Source organism: Oncorhynchus keta, chromosome 26 (genome assembly GCF_023373465.1).
Source record: "Oncorhynchus keta strain PuntledgeMale-10-30-2019 chromosome 26, Oket_V2, whole genome shotgun sequence".
Taxonomy (NCBI): domain Eukaryota; kingdom Metazoa; phylum Chordata; class Actinopteri; order Salmoniformes; family Salmonidae; genus Oncorhynchus; species Oncorhynchus keta.
Genome location: NC_068446.1, coordinates 3,544,692 through 3,568,405, shown reverse-complemented (window position 1 = coordinate 3,568,405; position 23,714 = coordinate 3,544,692). Strand labels below are relative to the sequence as shown.

The 23,714-nt window shown below is 43.9% G+C and overlaps 1 protein-coding gene across 4 annotated transcripts in view; it reads left to right on the top strand.

The window, feature by feature from the left end:
- Positions 1-22,978, top strand: part of LOC118358615 (rho GTPase-activating protein SYDE2-like) — an 82,867-nt gene extending 59,889 nt beyond the window's left edge. For all 4 annotated transcript variants that reach the window (XM_052480068.1, XM_052480067.1, XM_052480066.1 and 1 more), the window contains exons 5-7: positions 13,251-13,432; positions 13,825-14,056; positions 22,197-22,978. In XM_052480068.1, the coding sequence (XP_052336028.1) occupies positions 13,251-13,432; positions 13,825-14,056; positions 22,197-22,963 (1,181 nt within the window). In that variant the 3' untranslated portion in view covers positions 22,964-22,978. The remainder of the gene's footprint in view (positions 1-13,250; positions 13,433-13,824; positions 14,057-22,196) is intronic.
- The last annotated feature ends 736 nt before the right edge of the window (positions 22,979-23,714 follow it).

Below are 23,714 nucleotides of genomic sequence, written 5' to 3'. Positions count from 1 at the left end.
TCAGAAATCGGCAATTAACTTCCTCAGATTGCTGCCCAAAAAAATGCTTTCTCAGAGTTCATGTAACAGATACATCTCAACATCAACTGTTTAGAGGAGACTGCGTGAACCAGGCCTTCATGGTCGAATTGCTCCAAAGAAACCACTACTAAAGGACACCAATAATAATAAGAAGAGACTTGCTTGGGCAAAGAAACACGAGCAATGGACATTAGACCGGTGGAAATCTGTCCTTTTGTTCTGAGTCCAAATGTGCGATTTTTGGTTTCAACCGCTGTATCTTTGTGCGATGCAGAGTAGGTGAACGGATTATCTTTGCATGTGCGGTTCCCACCGTGAAGCATGGAGGAGGAGGTGTGAGGGTGCTTTTCTGGTGACACTTTCTATGATTTATTTCAAGGTACACTTTTCAAGGCACACTTAATCAGCATGGCTACCACAACATTCTGCAGCGATATGCCATCCCATCTGGTTTGCACTTAGTGGGATTATGGTTTGTTTTTCAACAGGACAATGACCAAAAAAACACACCTACAGGCTGTGTAAGGGCTATTTGACAAAGAAGGAGAGTGATGGAGTGCTGCATCAGATGATGTGACCTCCACAATCACCTGACCTCAACCCAATTGAGATGGTTTGGGATGAGTTGGACTGCAGAGTGAAGGAAAAGCAGCCAAAAAGTGCTCAGCATATGTGGGAACTCCTTCAAGACTGTTGGAAAAGCATTCCAGGTGACTATCTCATGAAGCTGAAAGAATGCCAAGAGGGTGCAAAGCTGTCATCAAGGCAAAGGGTGGCTACTTCGAAGAAGAATCTCAAATATAAAATATATTTAGATGTTTAACACTTTTTTGGTTCCTACATGATTCCATATGTGTTATTTCATAGTTTTGATGTCTTCACTATCATTCTACAATGTAGAAAATAGTCAAATAAATAAAAACCCTTCAATGAGTAGGTGTGTCCAAAATGTTGACTGGTAAATATTCAGACCCTGTACTCAGTACTTTGTTGAAGCACCTTTGACAGCGATTACAGCGTTGAGTCTTCTTTGGTATGATGCTACAAGCTTGACGTACCTGTATTTGGGGAGTTTCTCCCATTTTTCTCTGTAGATCCTGTCAACCTCTGTCAGGTTGGATGGGTAGTGTCGCTTCACAGCTATTTTCAGGTCTCCAGAGATGTTCGATCGGATTCAAGTCCGGGCTCTGGCTGGGCACACAAGGACATTGAGACTTGTCCCGAAGCCATTCCTGCGTTGTCTTGGCTGTGTGCTTAGGGTCGTTGTCCTGTTGGATCAAGGATCTCTCTGTACTTTGCTCCGTTCATCTTTCCTTCGATCCTGACTAGTCTCCTAGTCCCTGCCACTGAAAAACATCCCCACAGCATGATGCTGCCACCACCATTCTTCACAGTATGGATGGTGCCAGGTTTCCTCCAAAGGTGACACTTGGCATTCAGGCCAAAGAGTTCGATCTTGGTTTCATCAGACAATAGAATCTTGTTTCTCATGGTCTGAGAGTTTTTAGGTGCCTTTTACTGAAGAGTGGCTTCCGTCTGGCCCCCCTACCATAAAGGCCTGATTGGTGGAGTGTGCGGAGGTGGTTGTCCTTCTGAAAGGTTCTTACATCTCCACAGAGGACCACTAGAGCTCTGTCAGAGTGACCATCCGGTTCTTGGTCACTTCCCTGACCAAGGCCCTTCTCCCAGATTGCTCAGTTTGGCTGGGCAGACAGCTCAAGGAAGAGTCTTGGCGGTTCTAAACTTCTTCCATTTATGAATGATGGAGGACAGTGTTTTTGGGGACCTTCAATGCTGCAGAAATGTTTTGGTACCCTTCTCCAGATCTGACACAATCGTGTCTCGGAGCTCTACGGACAATTCCTTCGACCTCATGGCTTGGTTTTTGCTCAGACATACACTTTCAACTGTGACCTTATATAAACATGTGTCTGCCTTTCCAAATCATATCCAATCAATTGAATTTACCGCAGAGGGACTCGAAGTTGTAGAAACATCTCAAGGATGATTAATGGAAACAGGATGCACCTGAGCTCAATTTTGAGTCTCATAGCAAAGGTTCTGAAAACTTATGTAAAGTTATTTCTGTTTTTTATTTGAATACATTTGCTAAAATTTATAAAAACCTGTTTTCACTTTGTCATTATGTTGTATTGTGTGTAGATTGAGGATTTGTTTTATTTAATTTTAGAATAAGGCTGTAACAAAATGTGGAAAAAGTCAAAGGGTCTAAATACTTTCTGAATGCGCTCTACATCACAGGAGTCCACCTTCTGCATTCCTGCCAGACTTCATACACTGGAATGAGAATAGAATGGAACAGTACTTTATTATTAAATCTCTGGGGAGTTATTCCACCACTAAAAAGCAGCCTAATCCCAGATTCCCATTTAATGGTTAATCTGCTCTTTGTTTCCGGTCTATGACTGGATTAGTGGGTAGCAGGGATCGTGTTTATGCCTGGCAGTCTGAAATAGATGGGACAGCATTAAGTTAATGACTCTCTCCTTTAAGTGGACAATGGGAATGGACAGGATTAAAAAAAGTGAACATTTGATTAATGCTCTCATTGCTCCTCTAAAAAAATGTATTAAATTATTTTACCTTTTATTTAACCAGGTAGGCTAGTTGAGACAAAGTTCTCATTTTCAACTGTAACCTGGCCAAGGTAAAGCATAGCAATTTGACACATACAACAACAAAGTTACACATGGCATAAACTAAACATAGTCCATAATACAGTAGAACAAAAGAAAACAAAAAGTCTATATACAGTGAGTGCAAATGAGGTAAGATAAGGGAGTTGGGGCAATAAATAGGCCATGGTGGCAAAGTAATTACAATACGGCAATTAAACACTGGAATGGTAGATGTGCAGAAGATGAAAGTGCAAGTAGAGATACTGGGGTGCAAAGGAGCATTATAAATAAATAAATACAGTATGGGGATGAGGTAGATAGATGGGCTGTTTACAGATGGGTTATGTACAGGTGCAGTGATCTGTAAGCTGCTCAGACAGCTGGTGCTTAAAGCTAGTGAGGGAGATGAATATCCAGCTTCAGAGATTTTTGCATTTCATTCCAGTCATTGGCAGCAGAGAACTGGAAGGAAAGACAACCAAAGGAGGAATTGGCTTTGGGGGTGACCAGTGAGATATTCCTGCTGGAGCGTGTGCTACGAGTGGGTGCTGCTATGGTGACCAGTGAGCTGAGATAAAGCGGGGCTTTACCTAGCAGAGACTTGTAGATAACCTGTAGCCAGTGGGTTTGGCGACGAGTATGAAGCGAGGGCCAACCAACGAGAGCGTACAGGTCGCAATGGTGGGTAGTGTATGGGGCTTTAGTGGCAAAACGGATGGCACTGTGATAGACTGCATCCAGTTTGTTGAGTAGAGCGTTGGAGGTTATTTTTATTGATTACAACACCGAAGTCGAGGATCGGTAGGAGGGTCAGTTTTACGAGGGTATGTTTGGCAGCATGAGTGAAGGATGCTTTGTTGCGCTATAGGAAGCCAATTCTAGATTTAATTTTGGATTGGAGATGCTTAATGTGAGTCTGGAAGGAGAGTTTACAGTCTAACCAAACACCTAGGGTTTTGTAGTTGTCTACGTATTCTAAGTCAGAGCCGTCAATAGTAGTGATGCTATACGGGCGAGCAGGTGCGGGCAGTGATTAGCATGCATTTACTTGTACTTGCGTTTAAGAGCAGTTGGAGGCCACGGAAGAAGAGTTGTTTGGCATTGAAGCTCATCTGGAGGTTAGTTAACACAGTGTCCAAAGAAGGGCCAGAAGTATACAGAATGGTGTCGTCTGCATAGAGGTGTATCAGAGAATCACCAGCAGCAAGAGCAACATCATTGATGTATACAGAGAAAAGAGTCGGTCCGAGGATTGAACCCTGTGGCACCCCCATAGAGACTGTCAGAGGTCCGGACAACAGGCCCTCCGATTTGACACACTGAACTCTATCAGAGAAGTAGTTTGTGAACCAGGCGAGGCAATCATTTGAGAAAGCAAGGCTGTCGAGTCTGCCAATAAGAATGTGGTGATTGACAGTGTCGAAAGCCTTGACAAGGTCGATGAATACGGCCGCACAGTAATGTCTCTTATTGATGGCGGTTAAGATGTCTTGTAGGACCTTGAGCGTGGCTGAGGTGCACCCATGACCAGCTCTGAAACCAGATTGCATAGTGGAGAAGGAGGTATGGTGGGATTCGAAATGGTCAGTAATCTGTTTTGTTAACTTGGCTTTCGAAGACCTTAGAAAGACAGGGTAGGATAGACATAGGACTGTAGCAGTTTGGGTCTAGAGTGTCACCCCCTTTCAAAAGGGGGATGACCGCGGCAGCTTTCCAATCTTTGGGAATCTCAGACGATACGAAAGAGAGGTTGAACAGGCTAGTAATAGGGGTTGCAACAATTTTGGCAGATAATTTTAGAAAGAGAGGGTCCAGATTGTCTAGCCCGGATTTGGGTAAAGGAGAAATGGTGGGGGCTTTGGCGGGTTGCTGTGGAAGGTGCCGGGCAGTTGACCGGGGTAGGGGTAGCCATGTGGAAAGCATGGCCAGCCGTAGAGAAATGCTTATTGAAATTATTATTTATTGTGGATTTATCGGTGGTGACAATGTTTCCTAGCCTCAGAGCAGTGGGCAGCTGGGAGGAGGTGCTCTTATTCTCCATGGACTGTGATGAGGGGTGGTCGTTTGGTCGCAGACCCATTAATGGATGCAGGTAATGAGGCAGTGATCGCTGAGATCTTGATTGAAAACAGCAGAGGTGTATTTGGAGGGCGATTTAGTTAGGATGACATCTATGAAGGTGCCCTGTGTTTACGGATTTGGAGTTGTACCTGGTAGGTTCATTGATCATTTGTGTGAGATTGAGGGCATCAAGCTTGGATTGTAGGATGGCCGGGGTGTTAAGCATGTCCCAGTTTAGGTCACCTAGTAGCACGAGCTCGATAGATAGATGGGGGGCAACCAATTCACAAATGGTATCGAGGGCACAGTTGGGGGCAGAGGGAGGTGTATAGCAAGTGGCAACAGTGAGAGACTTGTTTCTGGAAAGGTGAATTTTTAGAAGTAGAAATTCGAATTGTTTGGGTACAGACTTTGATAGCCTGCAGAGTTCTGTATTACTATCTTTGCAGTAGATTGCAACACCGCCCCCTTTGGCAGTTCTATCTTGGCGGAAAATGTTATAGTTAGCGATGGAGATTTCAGGGTTTTTGGTGGTTTTCCTAAGCCAGGATTCAGACACGGCTAAGACATCCTGGTTGGCAGAGTGTGCAAAGCAGTGAGTAAAACAAACTTAGGGAGTAGGCTTCTAATGTTAACATGCATGAAACCAAGGCTTTTACAGTTACAGAAGACAACAAATGAGAGCACCTGGGGAGTGGGAGTGGAGCTAGGCACTGCAGGACCTGGATTAACCTCTACATCACCAGAGGAACAGAGGAGAAGTAGGATAAGGGTACGGCTAAATGCTATACGACCTGGCCGTCTAGCATGTTCGGAACAGAGGGTAAAAGGAGCAGGTTTCTGGGCACCATAGCATAGATTAAATGCATAGTGTACAGACAAAGGTAAGGTAGGATGTGAGTACATTGGAGGTAAACCTAGGCATTGAGTAATGAAGAGAGAGATATAGTCTCTAGAGACGTTTAAACCAGATGATGTCATTGCATATGTAGGAATTGGAACAACATGGTTGGGTAAGTCGTATTGAGCAGGGCTAGAGGCTCTACAGTGAAATAAGACAGTAATCACTAACCAGGACAGTAATGGACGAGGCAAATTGATATTAGAGAGAGGCATGCGTAGCCAAGTGAACATATGGGTCCAGTGAGTGGTTGGACTGACTGGGGACACGGCGATTCAGACCGTTAGCAGGCCGATGCTAACAGTTAGTAGGTCGGGGCTAAACAAGCTAGCAGTTAGCAGACCGGGGCAGGCAAGCTAGCAGTTAGCAGACTGGGGCTAGCAAGTTAGCCTTTTTGGCACGTCGCAATGGGGGTAAGTCTGTTTTTGCCTCTTCGTGCGGGGACGTCGATAGGCCAGTCGTGGATTAGTAGGGTTCCAAGGAGCTCTAGGTAGCTAGCAGGCCTAGCAGGTTAGCAGAATTGGGCCTTCAGCGGGCGTCGCGCCTGAGGGGCCTGTTGGAATCCTCGGGCAGATTATGTCGGTATTCCAGTCGTAGAGGATCGGCGGGGGTCGGGGTCCGGATATTGTAACCCAGGAGCCCTGGCCGGGCTAGCTTCAGGCTAATTGGTGCTTGCTCCGGGATGGAAACCCTAGCCAGGAGTGGTCTCCCCGGATTGAGGTTAGCTCGTTACGAAGATCCAGATGAAAATGTTCAGAGTTTGCGGCAGGAATCCGGGGATATGGAGGGAAATAGGTCCGTTATGCTCTGGTTTGAGTCACGTTGTTCAAACTGGCGAGAGCTTTGCGAGCTAAAGGTTAGCTGATGACCACTAGCAGTGATTTGCTAACTGATAGCTGGTAGGTAGTTAGCCGACTAGCTTCAGTTGAGGGATTCCAGATCCTAGGTAAATAGAAATACTTTAGAAAAAAGCAGATCCACGCCACATTGGGTGAGGCGGGTTGCAGGAGAGTATTTAGAAGTTAATGTTTAGGAAAATATTTTTATAAGATATTCGAAGAAAAAGATGTAATAAGATATATACAAGGGACACTACAGGACAAAGACATCTGACTGCTTCGTCATCTTGGAAGTAGTCTGTTAACCTCTAGCGACGAGCAATCCCATATCCGGGAGCTAATCATAGCCTCAAGCGCATTACCATAATGCAACGTTTCCTATTCATGAAAATCGCAAACGAAATGAAATAAATATATTCAAACACAAGCTTAGCCTTTTGTTAACAACACTGTCATCTCAGATTTTCAAAATATGCTTTTCAACCAAAGCTACACAAGCATTTGTGTAAGAGTATTGATAGCCTAGCATAGCATTAAGCCTAGCATTCAGCAGGCAACATTTTCACAAAAACAAGAAAAGCATTCAAATAAAATAATTTACCTTTGAAGAACTTCAGATGTTTTCAATGAGGAGACTCTGTTAGATAGCAAATGTTCATTTTTTCCAAAAAGATTATTTGTGTAGGAGAAATCGCTCCGTTTTGTTCATCACTTTTGGCTAAGAAAAAAAAACTAACTAAAATTCATTCACTAAAACGCCAAACTTTTTTCCAAATGAACTCCATAATATCGACAGAAACATGGCAAACGTTGTTTAGAATCATCCTCAAGGTGTTTTTCGCATATCTATTCGATGATAAATCCTTCGTGTTAGTTGGGTTTCTCCTCAGTAGCAAACAGAAAAGTACTGCAGCTGGAGATTACGCAATAATTGCAACGGAGGACACCAAGCGACCACCTGGTAAATGTAGTCTCTTGGGGTCAATCTTCCAATGATATGCCTAGAAATACATCACAATGCTGCAGACACCTTGGGGAAAACGTGGAAAAGGTAAGCTGACTCCTAGCTCCTCCACAGCCATATAAGGAGTCATTGCCATGAGGCGGTTTCAAAAAATGTGGCACTTCCTGATTGTATTTTTATCTGGGTTTTTTTCTGTAACATCAGTTCTGTGGCACTCACAGACAATATCTTTGCAGTTTTGGAAACGTCAGAGTGTTTTATTTCCAAAGCTGTCAATTATATGCATAGTCGAGCATCTTTTCGTGACAAAATATCTTGTTTTAAACAGGAACAAAAATTAAAAGAGCGCCCCCTATATCGAAGAAGTTAAAGAACATTGTCACTATGAAACTGCTAGACGGTGAGTTGCAATGTGGAATGTTAGAAATAAAATATTGGTAAAAATGTACATTAAACTCTTTCTATCCTTCCCTCAGCCCTTTGTTCCCTCAGCCCTATGTTCCATCAGTACCCACTGAACCAATTTTAATTCAAATTGGCACAAATGCTTATTGTTATAAGATATAACATTTTGATTCAGTATTCAGACCCCTTGATAAGTTCCACATTTTGTTATGTTACAGCCATATTCTAGAATTGATTAAGTAGTTTTTTTCCCCAAAGTCACGGGATAAGACAGGAGAAATACTCCAGATATAACAGACTGACCCTAGCCGCCCGACACACAAACTACTGCAGCATAAATACTGGGGACTGAGACAGGGGGAGACACTGTGGCCCCATCCGACGATACCCCCGAACAGGGCCAAACAGGCAGGATATAACCCCACCCACTTTGTCAAAGCCCCCACACAACTAGAGAGATCTTCAACCACCAACTTAGCATCCTGAGACAAGGCCGAGTATAGCCCACAAATATCTCCACCACGGCACAACCCAAGGGGGAGCGCCAACCCAGACAGGAAGATCACGTCAGTGACTCACCCCTGCTAGGGATGGCATGAAAGAGCACCAGTAAGCCAGTGACTCAGCCCCTGTAATAGGGTTGGAGGCAGAGAATCCCAGTGGAGAGAGGGGAACCGGCCAGGCAGAGACAGCAAGGGCGGTTCGTTGCTCCAGAGCCTTTCCGTTCACCTTCACACTCCTGGGCCAGACTACACTCAATCATATGACCTACTGAAGAGATGAGTCTTCAGTAAAGACTTAAAGGTTGAGACCGAGTCTGCGTCTCTCACATGGATAGAAAGACCATTCCTTAAAATTTGAGCTCTATAGGAGAAAGCCCTGCCTCCAGCTGATTGCTTAGAAATTCTAGGGACAGTTGGGAGGCCTGCGTCTTGTGACCGTAGCATATGTGTAGGTATGTACGGCAGGACCAAATCGTAACAATGGGTAGGAGCAAGCCCATGTAATGCTTTGTAGGTTAGCAGTAAAACCTTGAAATCAGCCCTTGCCTTAACAGTGTGGAGAGGCTAGCACTGGAGTAATATGATCAAATTTTTGGGTTCGTGTCAAGATTCTAGCATCCGTATTTAGCACTAACTGAAGTTTATTTAGTGATTTATCTGCGTTTCCGGAAAGTAGAGCATTGCAGTAGTCTAACCTAGAAGTGACAAAAGCATGCATTAATTTTTCTGCATAATTTTTGGACAGAAAGTTTCTGATTTTTGCAATGTTTCATAGATTGAAAAAAGCTGTCTTTGAAACAGTATTGATATGTTCGTCAAAAGAGAGATCAGGGTCCCGAGTAACGCCAAGGTCCTTCAGTTTTATTTTAGATGACTGTACAACCATCAATATTAATTGTCAGATTCAACAGAAGATCTCTTTGTTTCTTGGGACCTAGAACAAGCATCTCTGTTTTGTCCGAGTTTAAAAGTAGAACATTTGCAGCCATACACTTCCTTATGTCTGAAACACAGGCTTCCAACGAGAGCAATTTTGGGGTTTCACCATGTTTCATCGAAATGTTCAGCTGTGTGTCATCTGCATAGCCGTGAAAGTTAACATTATGTTTCCGAATGACATCACCAAGAGGTCAAATATATAGTGAAAACAATAGTGGTCCTAAAACGGAACCTTGAGGAACACCGAAATTTGTCAGAGGACAAACCGATATCTTTCCGACAGATAAGATCTAAACCAGGCCAGAACTTGTCCGTGTAGACCAAATTGAGTTTCCAATCTCTCCAAAAGAATGTGGTGGTCGGTGGTATCAAAGGCAGCAATAAGGTCTAGGAGCCAGAGGACAGATGCAGAGCCTCGGTCTGACGCCATAATCTCCAGGTAATGAATTTGCATATGTCCTATCTGCTTGGATTTCGAAAAAGTTAACCCCAAATAAGCTAGCAGTGTTATTAAATGTCTTATTAAATAATTCAGTGAACGTTTTTTATGGCGGTTTTGGAGCAGTGGCTTCTTCCTTGCTGAGTGTCGATGTCGATATAGGAATCGTTTTACTGTGGATATAGATACTTTTGTCCCTGTTTCCTCCAGCATCTTCACAAGGTCCTTTGCTGTTGTTCTGGGATTGATTTGCACTTTTCGCACCAAAATATGTTCATCTCTAGGAGACAGAACACGCCTCCTTCCTGAGCGGTATGACGGCTAAGTGGTCCCATGGTGTTTATACTTGCTTACTATTGTTTGTACAGATGAACATGGTACCTTCAGGCGTTTGTAAATACTCCCAAGGATGAACCAGACTTGTGGAGGTCTACATTTTTCTTTATGATGTGTTGGCTGGTTTCTTTTGTTTTTCCCATGATGTCAAGCAAAGAGACACTGAGTTTGAAGGTAGACCTTAAAATACATCCACAGGTACACCTCCAATTGACTCAAATGATGTCAATTAGCCTATCAGAAGTTTCTAAAGCGATGACATGACATGGAATTTTCCGAGCTGTTTACAGGCACAGTCAACTTAGTGCATGCAAACATCTGACCCACTGGAATTGTAAAACAGTGAATTATAAGTGAAATAATCTGTCTGTAAACCATTGTTGGAAAAATTACTTGTCATGCACAAAGTAGATGTCCTAACCGACTTGCCAAAACTATAGTTTGTTAAAAAGATATTTGTGGAGTGGTTGAAAAACGAGTTTTAATGACTCCAACCTAAGTGTAAGTGAACTTCCGACTTCAACTGGAAAAATAATATGAAAATAAAACACGTAATAATAAATTCACAATGAGTAACGATAACTTGGATATATTCACGAGGTACCAGTACTGAGTAACGATAACTTGGATATATACACGGGGTACCAGTACTGAGTAACGATAACTTGGATATATACACGGGGTACCAGTACTGAGTAACGATAACTTGGATATATACACGGGGTACCAGTACTGAGTAACGATAACTTGGATATATACACGGGGTACCAGTACTGAGTAACGATAACTTGGATATATACACGGGGTACCAGTACTGAGTAACGATAACTTGATATATACACGGAGTACCAGTACTGAGTAACGATAACGTGGATATATACACGGGGTACCAGTACTGAGTAACGATAACTTGGATATATACACGGGGTACCAGTACTGAGTAACGATAACTTGGATATATACATGGGGTACCAGTACTGAGTAACGATAACTTGGATATATACACGGGGTACCAGTACTGAGTAACGATAACTTGATATATACACGGGGTACCAGTACTGAGTAACGATAACTTGGATATATACACGGGGTACCAGTACTGAGTAACGATAACTTGGATATATACACGGGGTACCAGTACTGAGTAACGATAACTTGGATATATACACGGGGTACCAGTACTGAGTAACGATAACTTGATATATACACGGAGTACCAGTACTGAGTAACGATAACGTGGATATATACACGGGGTACCAGTACTGAGTAACGATAACTTGGATATACGGGGTACCAGTACTGAGTAACGATAACTTGGATATATACACGGGGTACCAGTACTGAGTAACGATAACTTGGATATATACACGAGGTACCAGTACTGAGTAACGATAACTTGGATATATACACGAGGTACCAGTACTGAGTAACGATAACTTGGATATATACACGGGGTACCAGTACTGAGTAACGATAACTTGGATATATACACGGGGTACCAGTACTGAGTAACGATAACTTGGATATATACACGGGGTACCAGTACTGAGTAACGATAACTTGGATATATACACGGGGTACCAGTACTGAGTAACGATAACTTGGATATATACACGGGGTACCAGTACTGAGTAACGATAACTTGGATATATACACGGGGTACCAGTACTGAGTAACGATAACTTGGATATATACACGGGGTACCAGTACTGAGTAACGATAACTTGGATATATACACGGGGTACCAGTACTGAGTAACGATAACTTGGATATATACACGGGGTACCAGTACTGAGTAACGATAACTTGGATATATACACGGGGTACCAGTACTGAGTAACGATAACTTGGATATATACACGGGGTACCAGTACTGAGTGACGATAACTTGGATATATACACGGGGTACCAGTACTGAGTAACGATAACTTGGATATATACACGGGGTACCAGTACTGAGTAACGATAACTTGGATATATACACGGGGTACCAGTACTGAGTTGATGTGCAGGGGTACGAAGTAATTGAGTTAGATATGTACATATAACTAGGAATAAAGTGACCGATAATAAACAGTAGCAGCAGCATATGTGATGAGTTTTAAAAAAGCTAGCTCAAAAAGGGTCAATGCAGATAGTCCGGGTAGCTAATTGGTTAACTATTCAGCAGTCTTCTGGCTAGGGAGTAGAAGAACGCCCTCAAAGTTTGTTTAAAAAACTAAATATTTATCAGTCTTATGTCTTGGGGGTAGAATAACATTCCCAGAACATTTCTTCTCAGAACGTAAACACAGAAAAGTATACGTTCCCACAACTTCAAATGAACCAAAGGTGCTAGCTGGGTAGTTAGGCACTGGAAAAAAAAAGAGCGGAAATATTCCAGTCCACCTCAAAAAATTGACACGCTGTCAATACCTTTTTTCTTCTTTCTTTATTTCTGTATTTGTCTGTTATTTTGTGTCCTCCCCCTTCATGAAAAGAAAAGGCAAGGGGCTTAGTGTATATAGACAGTGTGGGCTTCATGTTTGTTCGTCTCTTTTGTCTGAGCCTGGGGAAGGCTGGAGTTACAGGTGTGAATGCCCACGCCATCACAGATCCGAACCCCCCCCCCACCCTCTTCGCCTCACCACCACCTCCGACATTCTGAGGCGGCCATGTCACCCAATTTCAATCAGAACAGAGCCCACCACAACACTGAGTCTTAAAAGCCTTGGCAGCCAGCAGAGTGTGTGCCAGGTCTGGCCTGCTGTATAAAAGAAAGGGAGAAGAAAACACTTAGCTTTTCTCAATAATGACTCTTCGTAAAGATAATATTTTTAGGGATTTGTCAGGTATTTTAAGCTGTCTTGTGAAGTAGTACATAAGAGGTATTTCACTTCATTGAGCTGTGTAAAAAAAAAAAAACGTATGAAGCCCAGCTGATAAGGTCCACAGAGCACAAACAGACAGTGGTGTTGTTCATTGTGTCCTTTCTGGTGAAAATCTTTGCTGTCCTCTTAAGTAACATCTGGCAGCTGTAATCATTATCAGAGTTATGATCAGAAATAATTTTTCTGTTAACTCAATATAGGGTTTCTCATGCTCTCTCTCACTCGCTCTCTCCTCCCTTCCCCTACTTCTTCTCTCGCCATCTCCTCCCTCTCTCTCCCGCTCCCTCTCATTCACCCTTCTCTTCCCCTCTCTCTCTCTCTCTCTCTCTCCAGGTGTTCTGAAGGACTACCTGCGTGAGTTGCCCTACCCCCTTATCACTAAGCACTTGTATGAGACTGTGTTGGACTCTATGGCTCAGAGACCTCTGCGTATCGGAGCAGGAGGATGTGAAAATGACCCGGCAGACACAGAGCACACCGTCAGTCTCCTGGAGAACCTGCCAGAGGTGGAGAGGGTAAGGGACAGTTCCACTTCAATCGGTCAATGAAGTTTATTCATAAATCAACATTTGTCACAAAGTGCTTTTGCAGTTGCCTTTTTGGGTTCGCAGTGCTCTTGGTTCTCTACATTCACCCAAGTTCCTTCAGTAATGTTCATTAGTACTGTGCGGCGTTCACGGTACACAGTTTCAACCCCTCTTGTTGTTAGGAAATAACAGTAGCTGAGAGAGATAGCAATAGCATAAACAAAGATCCAATAAGCGACACATTGCGGTTGAATGCATTGTTGTGCAACTGACTAGGTATTTCCTTTCCCTTGGTGTGTTTGTGTTTCTAAAAGGAGCCGTGTCTTTGGTCAGTGTTAATCCGCCCTTAACCAGCATGTTTTCTGTCTCTGTTACCTCAGTTCACCCTGCGGAGGCTGCTGGACCATCTGAAGCTGGTGGCGTCATACCACGAGGTCAACAAGATGACGTGTCAGAACCTGGCGGTATGCTTCGGCCCCGTGCTGCTCAGCCAACGCCAGGAGGCCAGCTGTCATAGCAACCGGGTCTTCATCGACTCGGAGGAGCTGGCCAGCGCCCTACACTTCAAGAAACATATCGAAGTGCTACACTACCTGCTGCAGCTATGGCCAGGTAACCTCCACCATGGAGATACACCACAATACTAGAGTGGCCTTTGAAATGAACCTTCAGAACTCTAGAATGAGGTGATAATGGCAGCCATCTTGGTCAGGGATGCATTCTAAACCAGTATACTTCATGGTGTAGTACCATGCAGTACCACTGGATCTAGAGTCATTTTGTAAATATAAAAGGCCTATCTTTATTACTGACTCATTACTCCTGCAGTGACTGTATCAGCCTTTTAAATCAGGCCGTTGAGTAGTGTGTCTACATCTGAATGACTAAAACAACAACTTAATAAACAAGTAATAACAGACCTAAGCATTCACCTAAAATCAGACAAGCCATTTCTTAGAAGGACACTGTGTTCCCCCCGGATGCTTTCGAGTGCAAATTGTTCCCAGCACTGTGCTGTGGTTCTGTTCCAAACATGACTTTAAAAGGCTGGGTTGGCACTTTAGCTGACACACGCACGCACGCACGCACGCACGCACACACAGCCATTCGCCACATCTGTTCGTTCATCATAAATGAAATGCTCCACAGAGTGCTTCATCGTGACGGGAGGGCCAAAGCCTTACTGTAAACCTCAGTGGGCAGGGAAGCTTTTATATAAATCACCGTCCAGAGAAAGTGTGCTTCTAAAATGGCACCATATTCCTTATATAGTGCACTACTTTTGTCCAGAGCCCTATGGGACCTGGTCAAAAGAAGTGCACTGTAAAAGCGAATAGGGTGCCATTTGGGATGCAGCTGAAGACATCCTGGACCAACTGTGGCTCTATGGTTGTTAATGTGTCTCTGTTCTGCTCTCTTCAGCTGTCTTCTTTGTGTGCACGGTGATACGAGAGACAGATGTTGAGTATAACTGGGATATGAAAGAAAGATGAGCGTACAAATCCTGTGCCGATGGATGTGCTGCCTCTAACGAGGATGTGGAAGAGAAGACTATAAGACTATACAGTAACTGTCTGATCCCCTCAGATCTCTAACATTTTCTCTAACCAATTTAACTTCATAGTGTTGTGTACACAGTTGAAGTCGGAAGTTTACATACACCTTAGCCAAATGCATTTAAACTCAGTTGTTCCACATTTCCTGACATTTAATCCGAGTAAGAATTCCCTGTCTCGCATCAGATAGGATCACCACTTTATTTTAAGAATGTGAAATGTCAGAATAATAGTAGAGTGACTGATTTATTTCAGATTTTATTTCTTTCATCACATTCCCAGTGGGTCTGAAGTTTACAGACACTCAATTAGTATTTGGTAGTATTGCCTTTAAATTGTTTAACTTGGGTCAAACGGTTCAGGTAGTCTTCCACAAGCTTCCCACAATAAATTGGGTGAATTTTGGCCCATTCCTCCTGACAGAGCTGGTGTAACTGAGTCAGGTTTGTAGGCATCCTTGCTCGCACATGGTTTTTCAGTTCTTTCCACAAATGTTCTATAGGATTGAGGTCAGGACTTTGTGATGGCCACTCCAATACCTTGAATTTGTTGTCCTTAGGCACTTTTGCCACAACTTTGGAAGTATGCTTGGGGTCATTGTCCATTTGGAAGACCCATTTGCGACCAAGCTTTAACTTCCTGACTGATGTCTTCAGATGTTGCTTCAATATATGCTCATAATTTTCCTCCTCATCATTGTGAAGTGCCCCAGTCCCTCTGGCAGCAAAGCACCCCCACAACATGATGCTTCCACCCCCGTGCTTCATGGTTGGGATGGTGTTCTTTGGCTTGCAAGCCTCCCCCTTTTTCCTCCAAACATAACAATGGTCATTATGGCCAAACAGTTCTATTTTTGTTTCATCAGACCAGAGGACTTTTCTCCAAAAAGTACGATCTTTGTCCCCATGTGCAGTTGCAAACCGTAGTCTGGCTTTTTTTATGGCGGTTTTGGAGCAGTGGCTTCTTCCTTGCTGAGCGGCCTTTCAGGTTATGTCGATATAGGACTTGTTTTACTGTGGATATGGATATTTCTGTACCTGTTTCCTCCAGCATCTTCACGAGGTCCTTTGCTGTTGTTCTGGGATTGATTTGCACTTTTCACACCAAAGTACATTCATTTCTAGCAGACAGAACGTGTCTCCTTCCTGAGCGGTATGACGGCTGCAGACATTTCAGTAATGGGTGCCAAAATCTATCAAAATGATTGGATCAGTTTAGGAAATTGTATGTTATTTATCATTGTGTAGCATAATATTAATCAACCAATCACTCAATGTACATGCAAAAACACAGATATTAAAAACAATTTCAAAAAATCTACCTGTAGAAGAGCATGCTGGGTGCTGTTATCATAAATTTAAAAAATGTAGTATATGCGACTTCTCATTTAGTTTGGGTCAGTACCATATAAACATTAAGTAATAATTACTTTTCATTAACTTTGAGTTCAACATACTAGAAGTATTTCAGTAAAAAATACTTCTGCGTCACAGTGTAGTTTCCATCCCTGGCTAGAGCCTAGAGGTGTGTCCTGAGTGAGTAACTCTAACCTTGACCAAACTGAAATTCAAGTCTTGGCTGGCCCGCAAATCTATGTTTACACGCACGAACGCACACACAAACACACACATATATACCTCCTGTTCTTTATGCCCACTTCCTCAGCTCAGTGTGTAATGCGGCCAGTCTATAATTAAGGACATTCCAGTCCTAACCTTAGCTCTGCCAGCTTTAGTCTAATGTTTAAAAACCATTATAGGATATTTTCAGCTTCTTCACAAGGTCCACACCTTCCAATGCATTGTTGCATAGGCCTGGAGTGTGTGTCTGGGAGTGTATGTCTGGGGGAATGCTTTGCTTGGCCTCTGTAAATGCTTTGTTTTGTGTTAATTTACTGTATGTGTGTACAGTGCCGATTTTAGCATGTCAATCTTGTGGGGCAAACAAATATATTTTTTAGATGCATGCCAGCAAAGCCACTACACAACACAAAACTAAACAATACATTAATTGCACTATGACGGTGCCCACAAATCGTCAGGGCCTACATAAAGCTTTCCCAACAGCAGTCCCAACACCTTACCACTGCTTACACCTGGCTATCTGCTGAGCCTTGTCTGGCAGCGAAACAGTTAATTCAGCCTCATTTACTGCCTTTAAAAAACATAGCTTATATGGCTGACTTGCTTATACCAATGTGGTTTCTATTGACAATTGAGATGTATAAATTATGGCACATGGGGACGACGAGCTGATAAGAGGCAATCCATCATTTCGTTTTAGACATAAATGAGCAAGCTAGGACAGACGTAGTCAATATACAATGGGGAGAACAAGTATTTGATAACCTGCAAAATCGTCAGTGTTTCCTACTTAAAAAGCATGTAGAGGTCTGTCATTTAATTACTTAAAAATCATACAATGTGAATTTCTGGATTTTAATTTGAATTCTGCCTCTCACAGTTGAAGTGTACCTATGATAAGAATTACAGAACTCTACATGCTTTGTAAGTAGGAAAACCTGCAAAATCAGCAGTGTATCAAATATTGTTCTCCCCACTGTAAGTATTTGTTCAGCACTTTTGAAATGTAATTCAGAACATGGGTCGTTCTTACAGTATTCTCCCTGTACACCAAGTCAGAACCATATGATAAATAAAGGGGATGTATAAGCAGACAATGAAAGCCCTTACAGTATTTGATTACATTTCTCTAAAACAGGCGAGGCTACATGTGTACCACCAAGTCAGAACTGTAGTCAAAATTAAGAGAGGGAAAAGGGACCAAATTCTTAGGGTGAGGCACATGGGCTAACAACAACTTACTACACAACATACACTTAGTATTACTTTCTTAGCTACGGTATACATATCTCCCTGTCATGCTATCCAGGTCTGTGCCGAAACGATTTGAGCTTCTACTTTTAAATATTCACCTTTCCAGAGACAAGTCTCTCACCGTTGCCACTTGCTATAGACCACCTTCTGCCCCCAGCTGTGCCCTGGACACCATATGTGAATTGATTTCCCCCCATCTATCGTCAGAGCTCATACTGTTAGGTGACCTAAACTGGGACATGCTTAACACCACGGCCGTCCTATAATCTAAGCTAGATGCCATCAATCTCACACAAATGATCAATGAACCTACCAGGTACAACCCCAAATCCGTAAACACGGGCACCCTCATAGATATCATTCTAACCAACCTGCCCTCCAAATACACCTCTGCTGTCTTCAACCAGGATCTCAGCGATCACTGCCTCATTGCCTGCATCCGTAATAGGTCTGCGGTCAAACGACCACCCCTCATCACTGTCAAACGCTCCCTAAAACTCTTCAGCAAGCAGTCCTTTCTAATCGACCTGGCCGGGTATCCTGGAAGGATATTGACCTCATTCCGTCAATAGAGGATGCCTTGTTATTCTTTAAAAGTGCTTTCCTCACCATCTTAAATAAGCATGCCCATTCAAAAAATGTAGAACTAGGAACAGATATAGATCTTGGTTCACTGCAGACCTGACTGCCCTTGACCAGCACAAAAACATCCTGTAGTCTACTGCATTAGCATGAAATAGCCCCGCGATATGCAACTTTTCACGGAAGTTAGGAACCAATATACACAGGTAGTTAGGAAAGCAAAGGCTAGCTTTTTCAAACAGAAATTTGCATCCTGTAGAGCACCTGTAGAGCTCCTTCCAGCTAAGGTCTTCGAAAGCTAAGTTAACAAACAGATCACCAACCATTTAGATTCCCACCGTACCTTCTCCGCTATGTAATCTGGTTTCCAAGCTGGTCATTGGTGCACCTCAGCCACGCTCAAGGTCCTGAACGATATCATAACCGCCATCGATAAGAGACATTACTGTGCAGCTGTATTCATCGACCTGGCAAAGGCTTTCGACTCTGTCAATCACCACATTCTTATCGGCAGACTCAACAGCCTTGGTTTCTCAAATGACTGCCTCGCCTGGTTCACCAACTACTACTCAGACAGAGTTCAGTGTGTCAAATCGGAGGGCCTGATGTCCGGACCTCTGGGAATCTCTATGGGGGTGCCACAGGGTTCAATTCTCGGGCCGACTCTTTTCTCTGTATACATCAATTATGTTGCTCTTGCTGCTGGTGATTCTCTGGTACACCTCTACGCAGACGACACCATTTTGTACACTTCTGGCCCTTATTTGGACACTGTGATAACTAACCTCCAGACGAGCTTCAATGCCATACAACTCTCCTTCAGTGGCCTCCAACTGCTCTTAAATGCAAGTAAAACTAAGTGCATGCTCTTCAACCGATCGCTGCCTGCACCTGCCTGCCCGTCCAGCATCACTACTCTGGACGGAACTGACTTAGAATATGTGGACAACTACAAATATCTAGGTGTCTGGTTAGATTGTAAACTCTCCGTCCAGACTCACATTAAGCATCTCCAATCCAAAATTAAATCTAGAATTGGCTTACTATTTTGCAACAAAGCATCCTTCAGTCATGCTGCCAAACATACCCTCGTAAAACTGACTATCCTAGCGATCCTTGACTTCGGTGATGTCATTTACAAAATAACCTCCAACACTCTACTCAGCAAATTGGATGCAGTCTATCACAGTGCCATCTGTTTTGTTACCAAAGTCCCATATACTACCCACCACTGCTCTCGTTGGCTGGCCCTCGTTTCATATTGGTCGCCAAACCCGCTGGCTCCAGGTCATCTATAAGTCTTTGCTAGGTAAAGCCCCGCCTTATCTCAGCTCACTGGTCACCATAGCAGCACCCAGCCGTAGCATGCGCTCCAGCAGATATATTTCACTGTTCTCCCCCAAAGCCAATTCCTCCTTTGGCTGCCTTTCCTTCCAGTTCTCTGCTGCCAATGACTGGAACCAATTGCAAAAATCACTGAAACTGGAGACTTGTATCTCCCCCTCTAACTTTAAGCACCAGCTGTCAGAGCAGCTCTCAGATCACTGCACCTGTACATAGCCCATCTGTAAACTGCCCATCCAACTCCCTCATCCCCATACTGTTATTTATTTTTTCGCGCTCCTTTGCACCCTTTGCACCCTACGTTTTATTTATAATTTCTCTTCATTCTTCATGACAAGGATTAAAAACCATTTAGCAGTAGATTGTCAACTTGATAAATGATCATGACTGCTAGCTTACAAGCTAAGATTTTGAAAGTATGATGTTGACATTATCAGTCCAATCAAAGCTACTGTATATAACGTGATTTGACGTCATTTTACCTGTTGTCAATGACCTTGAGCCTTCTTGGATGGGCGCTTCTTATGTAACTATGTCAGCACCCAAGGGGCTTGAATTTTCAAGCTCTACCCTTAGATTTGGCAGTGAGTTAGTATCCCCATGAGTGACAGAACACTGAGCCAATCACGGTGCAACTAGAGAACATTACCCAATCACGGTGCAACTAGAGAACGTTACCTACCCCTACGCTCCGTATTTTCCGCTGGCTGCCCCTCCACCACAGAAAGCGGTAGGCTGAAACACCTGCATTTTGGAGCTGCCTTACTCAAGAAAGCAAAAAAAGAGACCAATTTTGTATGCAGCTTAATTAACTCAATGATTCTTTCTTTTTTTTAAATTGCATTGCTTGCAAACTGATATGTGACGTGTGTTAATTTCAAAATAACATGCGAAACAGACCTTATAGCTTAAAAGGTGGGGCTCAAAACAGGTTGCCATGATCAGTCCAATCAAAGCTACTGTAGATATAACCTGATTTGACCTCGTTTTATCTGTTGTCAATGACCTGCGCCACCTGCCCTGAATGACGGGTTGCCAGTGTGTGCGTGTGTGTGGGCTGATATGCGTATGTGTATTACTGTATGTGATTGTCGGGCCTTGGAATTTGGTGTATTTCATGAGGAGGTGAAAATGTGTGACTCATTGGCTGTGGTGCATGCTGTGGTGTTTATTTTGTGGCCAGAGAGGGATCATTGGATATTTTTAACTGATCCCAGTACAGTGGGAGCAGCCCTGGATGTGGAAGTTTCCAGGAAGGTGTGTGGCAGGATGGGGTGGAGAGGAGTTCAGGGTTATTTCCTCAATGGGTTTACAATGATTTAAAAGTATTATTCATACAGTATGATATCAGAACCAACGGTTGGCTCTACTGTACCACGGTGGGATTTGTGTACTTTACATTCTTCCTCCTTCAGCATAAAGGAGATGTAAAAGTCCAGTGTTTTCCTGTAAACTGTCTGACTGACAGGTTGCTCTTGTTGCAGTGACATTGTCTGTTTTACCTCTGAAATGTTTGTTTTTGTTTTATTCCGCCACTGACTGTGGGGAGGTATCTAAAGATGTACTGTCGGGAACACGCTGTACTAGGTACACAGAGAGACCGACAGGAGGGAAGTGGTGGTTGGAGTGCTCAGTGTTCTTCTCCTCAGATCAGACATGCTCATATCATGTGATTTCCCCCCTCCTCACATCCCAAAGCAGGGATGTGTGTTGAGTTAGACGTGATTTGTCCCTAATATTTGAAGACTAAGTTAAAAAGTAGTAGAGTGTGTTGGAGTGGATCTAGCATGTCGGAAATACCACTTTTAGATCCTGAATTTAACTCCAGGAGGAACTTGTGTGTACAGTGTGCTTAAAACATTTCAATTGAGGGCCTCCAGAGTGGCGCAGTGGTCTAAGGCACTACATCGCAGTGCTAACGGTGCCACTAGAGATCCTGGTTCGAGCTCTGTCTCAGCTGGCCTCGACCTTGAGACCAATGGGGTGGGGAACAATTGGCCCAGCATCGTTAGGTGAGGGCTGGCAGGGATGTCCTTGTCCCATTGAGCAACTCCTGTGACGGACCGAGCGCATACACATTTACAGGGTCGCCAGGTGTTTCCTCGGACACATTGCTGTGGCTGGCTTGTGGGTTAAGGAGTTTGGTTGGGTCGTGTTTCGGGGGACGCACGGCTCTCAACCTTCGCCTCTCCTGAGTCTGTATGGGAGTTGCAGCGACGAGACAAGCCTAACTACCAATTGGATACCACGAAATTGGGGCGAAAAAGGGGTCATTTAGATTTTTTTTTAAATAAACATTTTAAATAAGAATATTGGATTTGAGTAATTGGTTTACACCAACAATGCTTGAAGAGCATGTGCCATACAACAGGAAGTGGCACTGACTGAATAGCTTCCTGTTTACTCTTTAACTCTTTCTATCTCTCCTTCCAGTGATGGACCCACGTGACAAGACCTCGTCCCCCATCCCAGGGCCCCCCGGCTCAGCAGACCAGCTGGCCGTTCCCCCCCTGCGTCGGAGGAAGGAGCGCCCCCAGGTGCTGACCTTGAGCGATTCAGAGATGGCCGGGGTGCTGCGGCCCAGGCCGGGCCGTCTGGACAGCCCTAGCAACCGTTACGCCGGGGATTGGAGCCGCTGTGGACAGAGCTACTTCCCTCCTCCTCGGTCCCGGGGGGAAAATGACTATGCTGATGTTCCTTCTGAGGATATGGAGGTCACTGAGGAGGAACTAGAGGGGGTAGAGGACAAGGGACAGGAAGGAGGAGAGGAGCAGAGACAGGAATGGTTACTGGACAGGGGACAGGCAGAGCCAGCCACAGCCGAACAGGAGCCCCCGTTACCCAAGGAGGTGATGAAAGGACCTGTAGAAGTGGAGAAAGTTGAGAGGGAAGCAGAGGAGAGGGAAGCAGAGGAGAGGGAAGCAGAGAGGAGAGTGGAGGAGCGTGATGGCTCCAGTGGTGGTCAGCCGTCAGACAACAGGGTGTGTGATGACGATGATGAGGATGATGATGGTGATAAGCGCATCCTGCCCCTCCACCTCCCCAAAGAGCACACGTACCAGGCCTACATGAAGATCCAGGACATCTGCCCCGTGCTCAGCAACAAGGTCAACCTGCGAGACCTGCAGGAGAGCATCGACACGCTTATAGGCAACCTGGAGAGAGAACTCAACAAGAACAAGCTCAACGTCGGCTACTGACTCAAACGCCCCCAATGGGGGCTTAACTATTCTAGGAGCTCAAGACTTGAGTTGTTGGGGTTCAGGAATTGGGCCCCGGGGTTGACAGCGGAGTCAATCACCACCTTCCGGAGACACCTGAGACCCCACCTCTTTAAGGAATACCTAGGATAGGATAAGTAATCCTTCTCACCCCCCTAAAGATTTAGATGCACTATTGTAAAGTGACTGTTCCACTGGATGCCATAAGGTGAATGCACCAATTTGTAAGTCGCTCTGGATAAGAGCGTCTGCTAAATGACTTAAATGTAAATGTAAATGACACAGTGGCATGTGCACCATCAGTATTGTGTGTTCCTGCAGAACTCTGGCGTGTGATTGGCTGGACACCTCATTTAGCACAATACATTCCGTGATGTTTCATTCATGTTTTGTTTTTGTTGACTATGTTCCTGTCCGGTTGTGTGTTTTTGTTCACTATGTTCCTGTCCGGTTGTGTGTTTTTGTTCACTATGTTCCTGTCCGGTTGTGTGTTTTTGTTCACTATGTTCCTGTCCGGTTGTGTGTTTTTGTTCACTATGTTCCTGTCCGGTTGTGTGTTTTTGTTCACTATGTTCCTGTTCCTGTCCGGTTGTGTGTTTTTGTTCACTATGTTGTGTGTGTTTTTGTTCACTATGTTCCTGTCCGGTTGTGTGTTTTTGTTCACTATGTTCCTGTCCGGTTGTGTGTTTTTGTTCACTATGTTCCTGTCCGGTTGTGTGTTTTTGTTCAC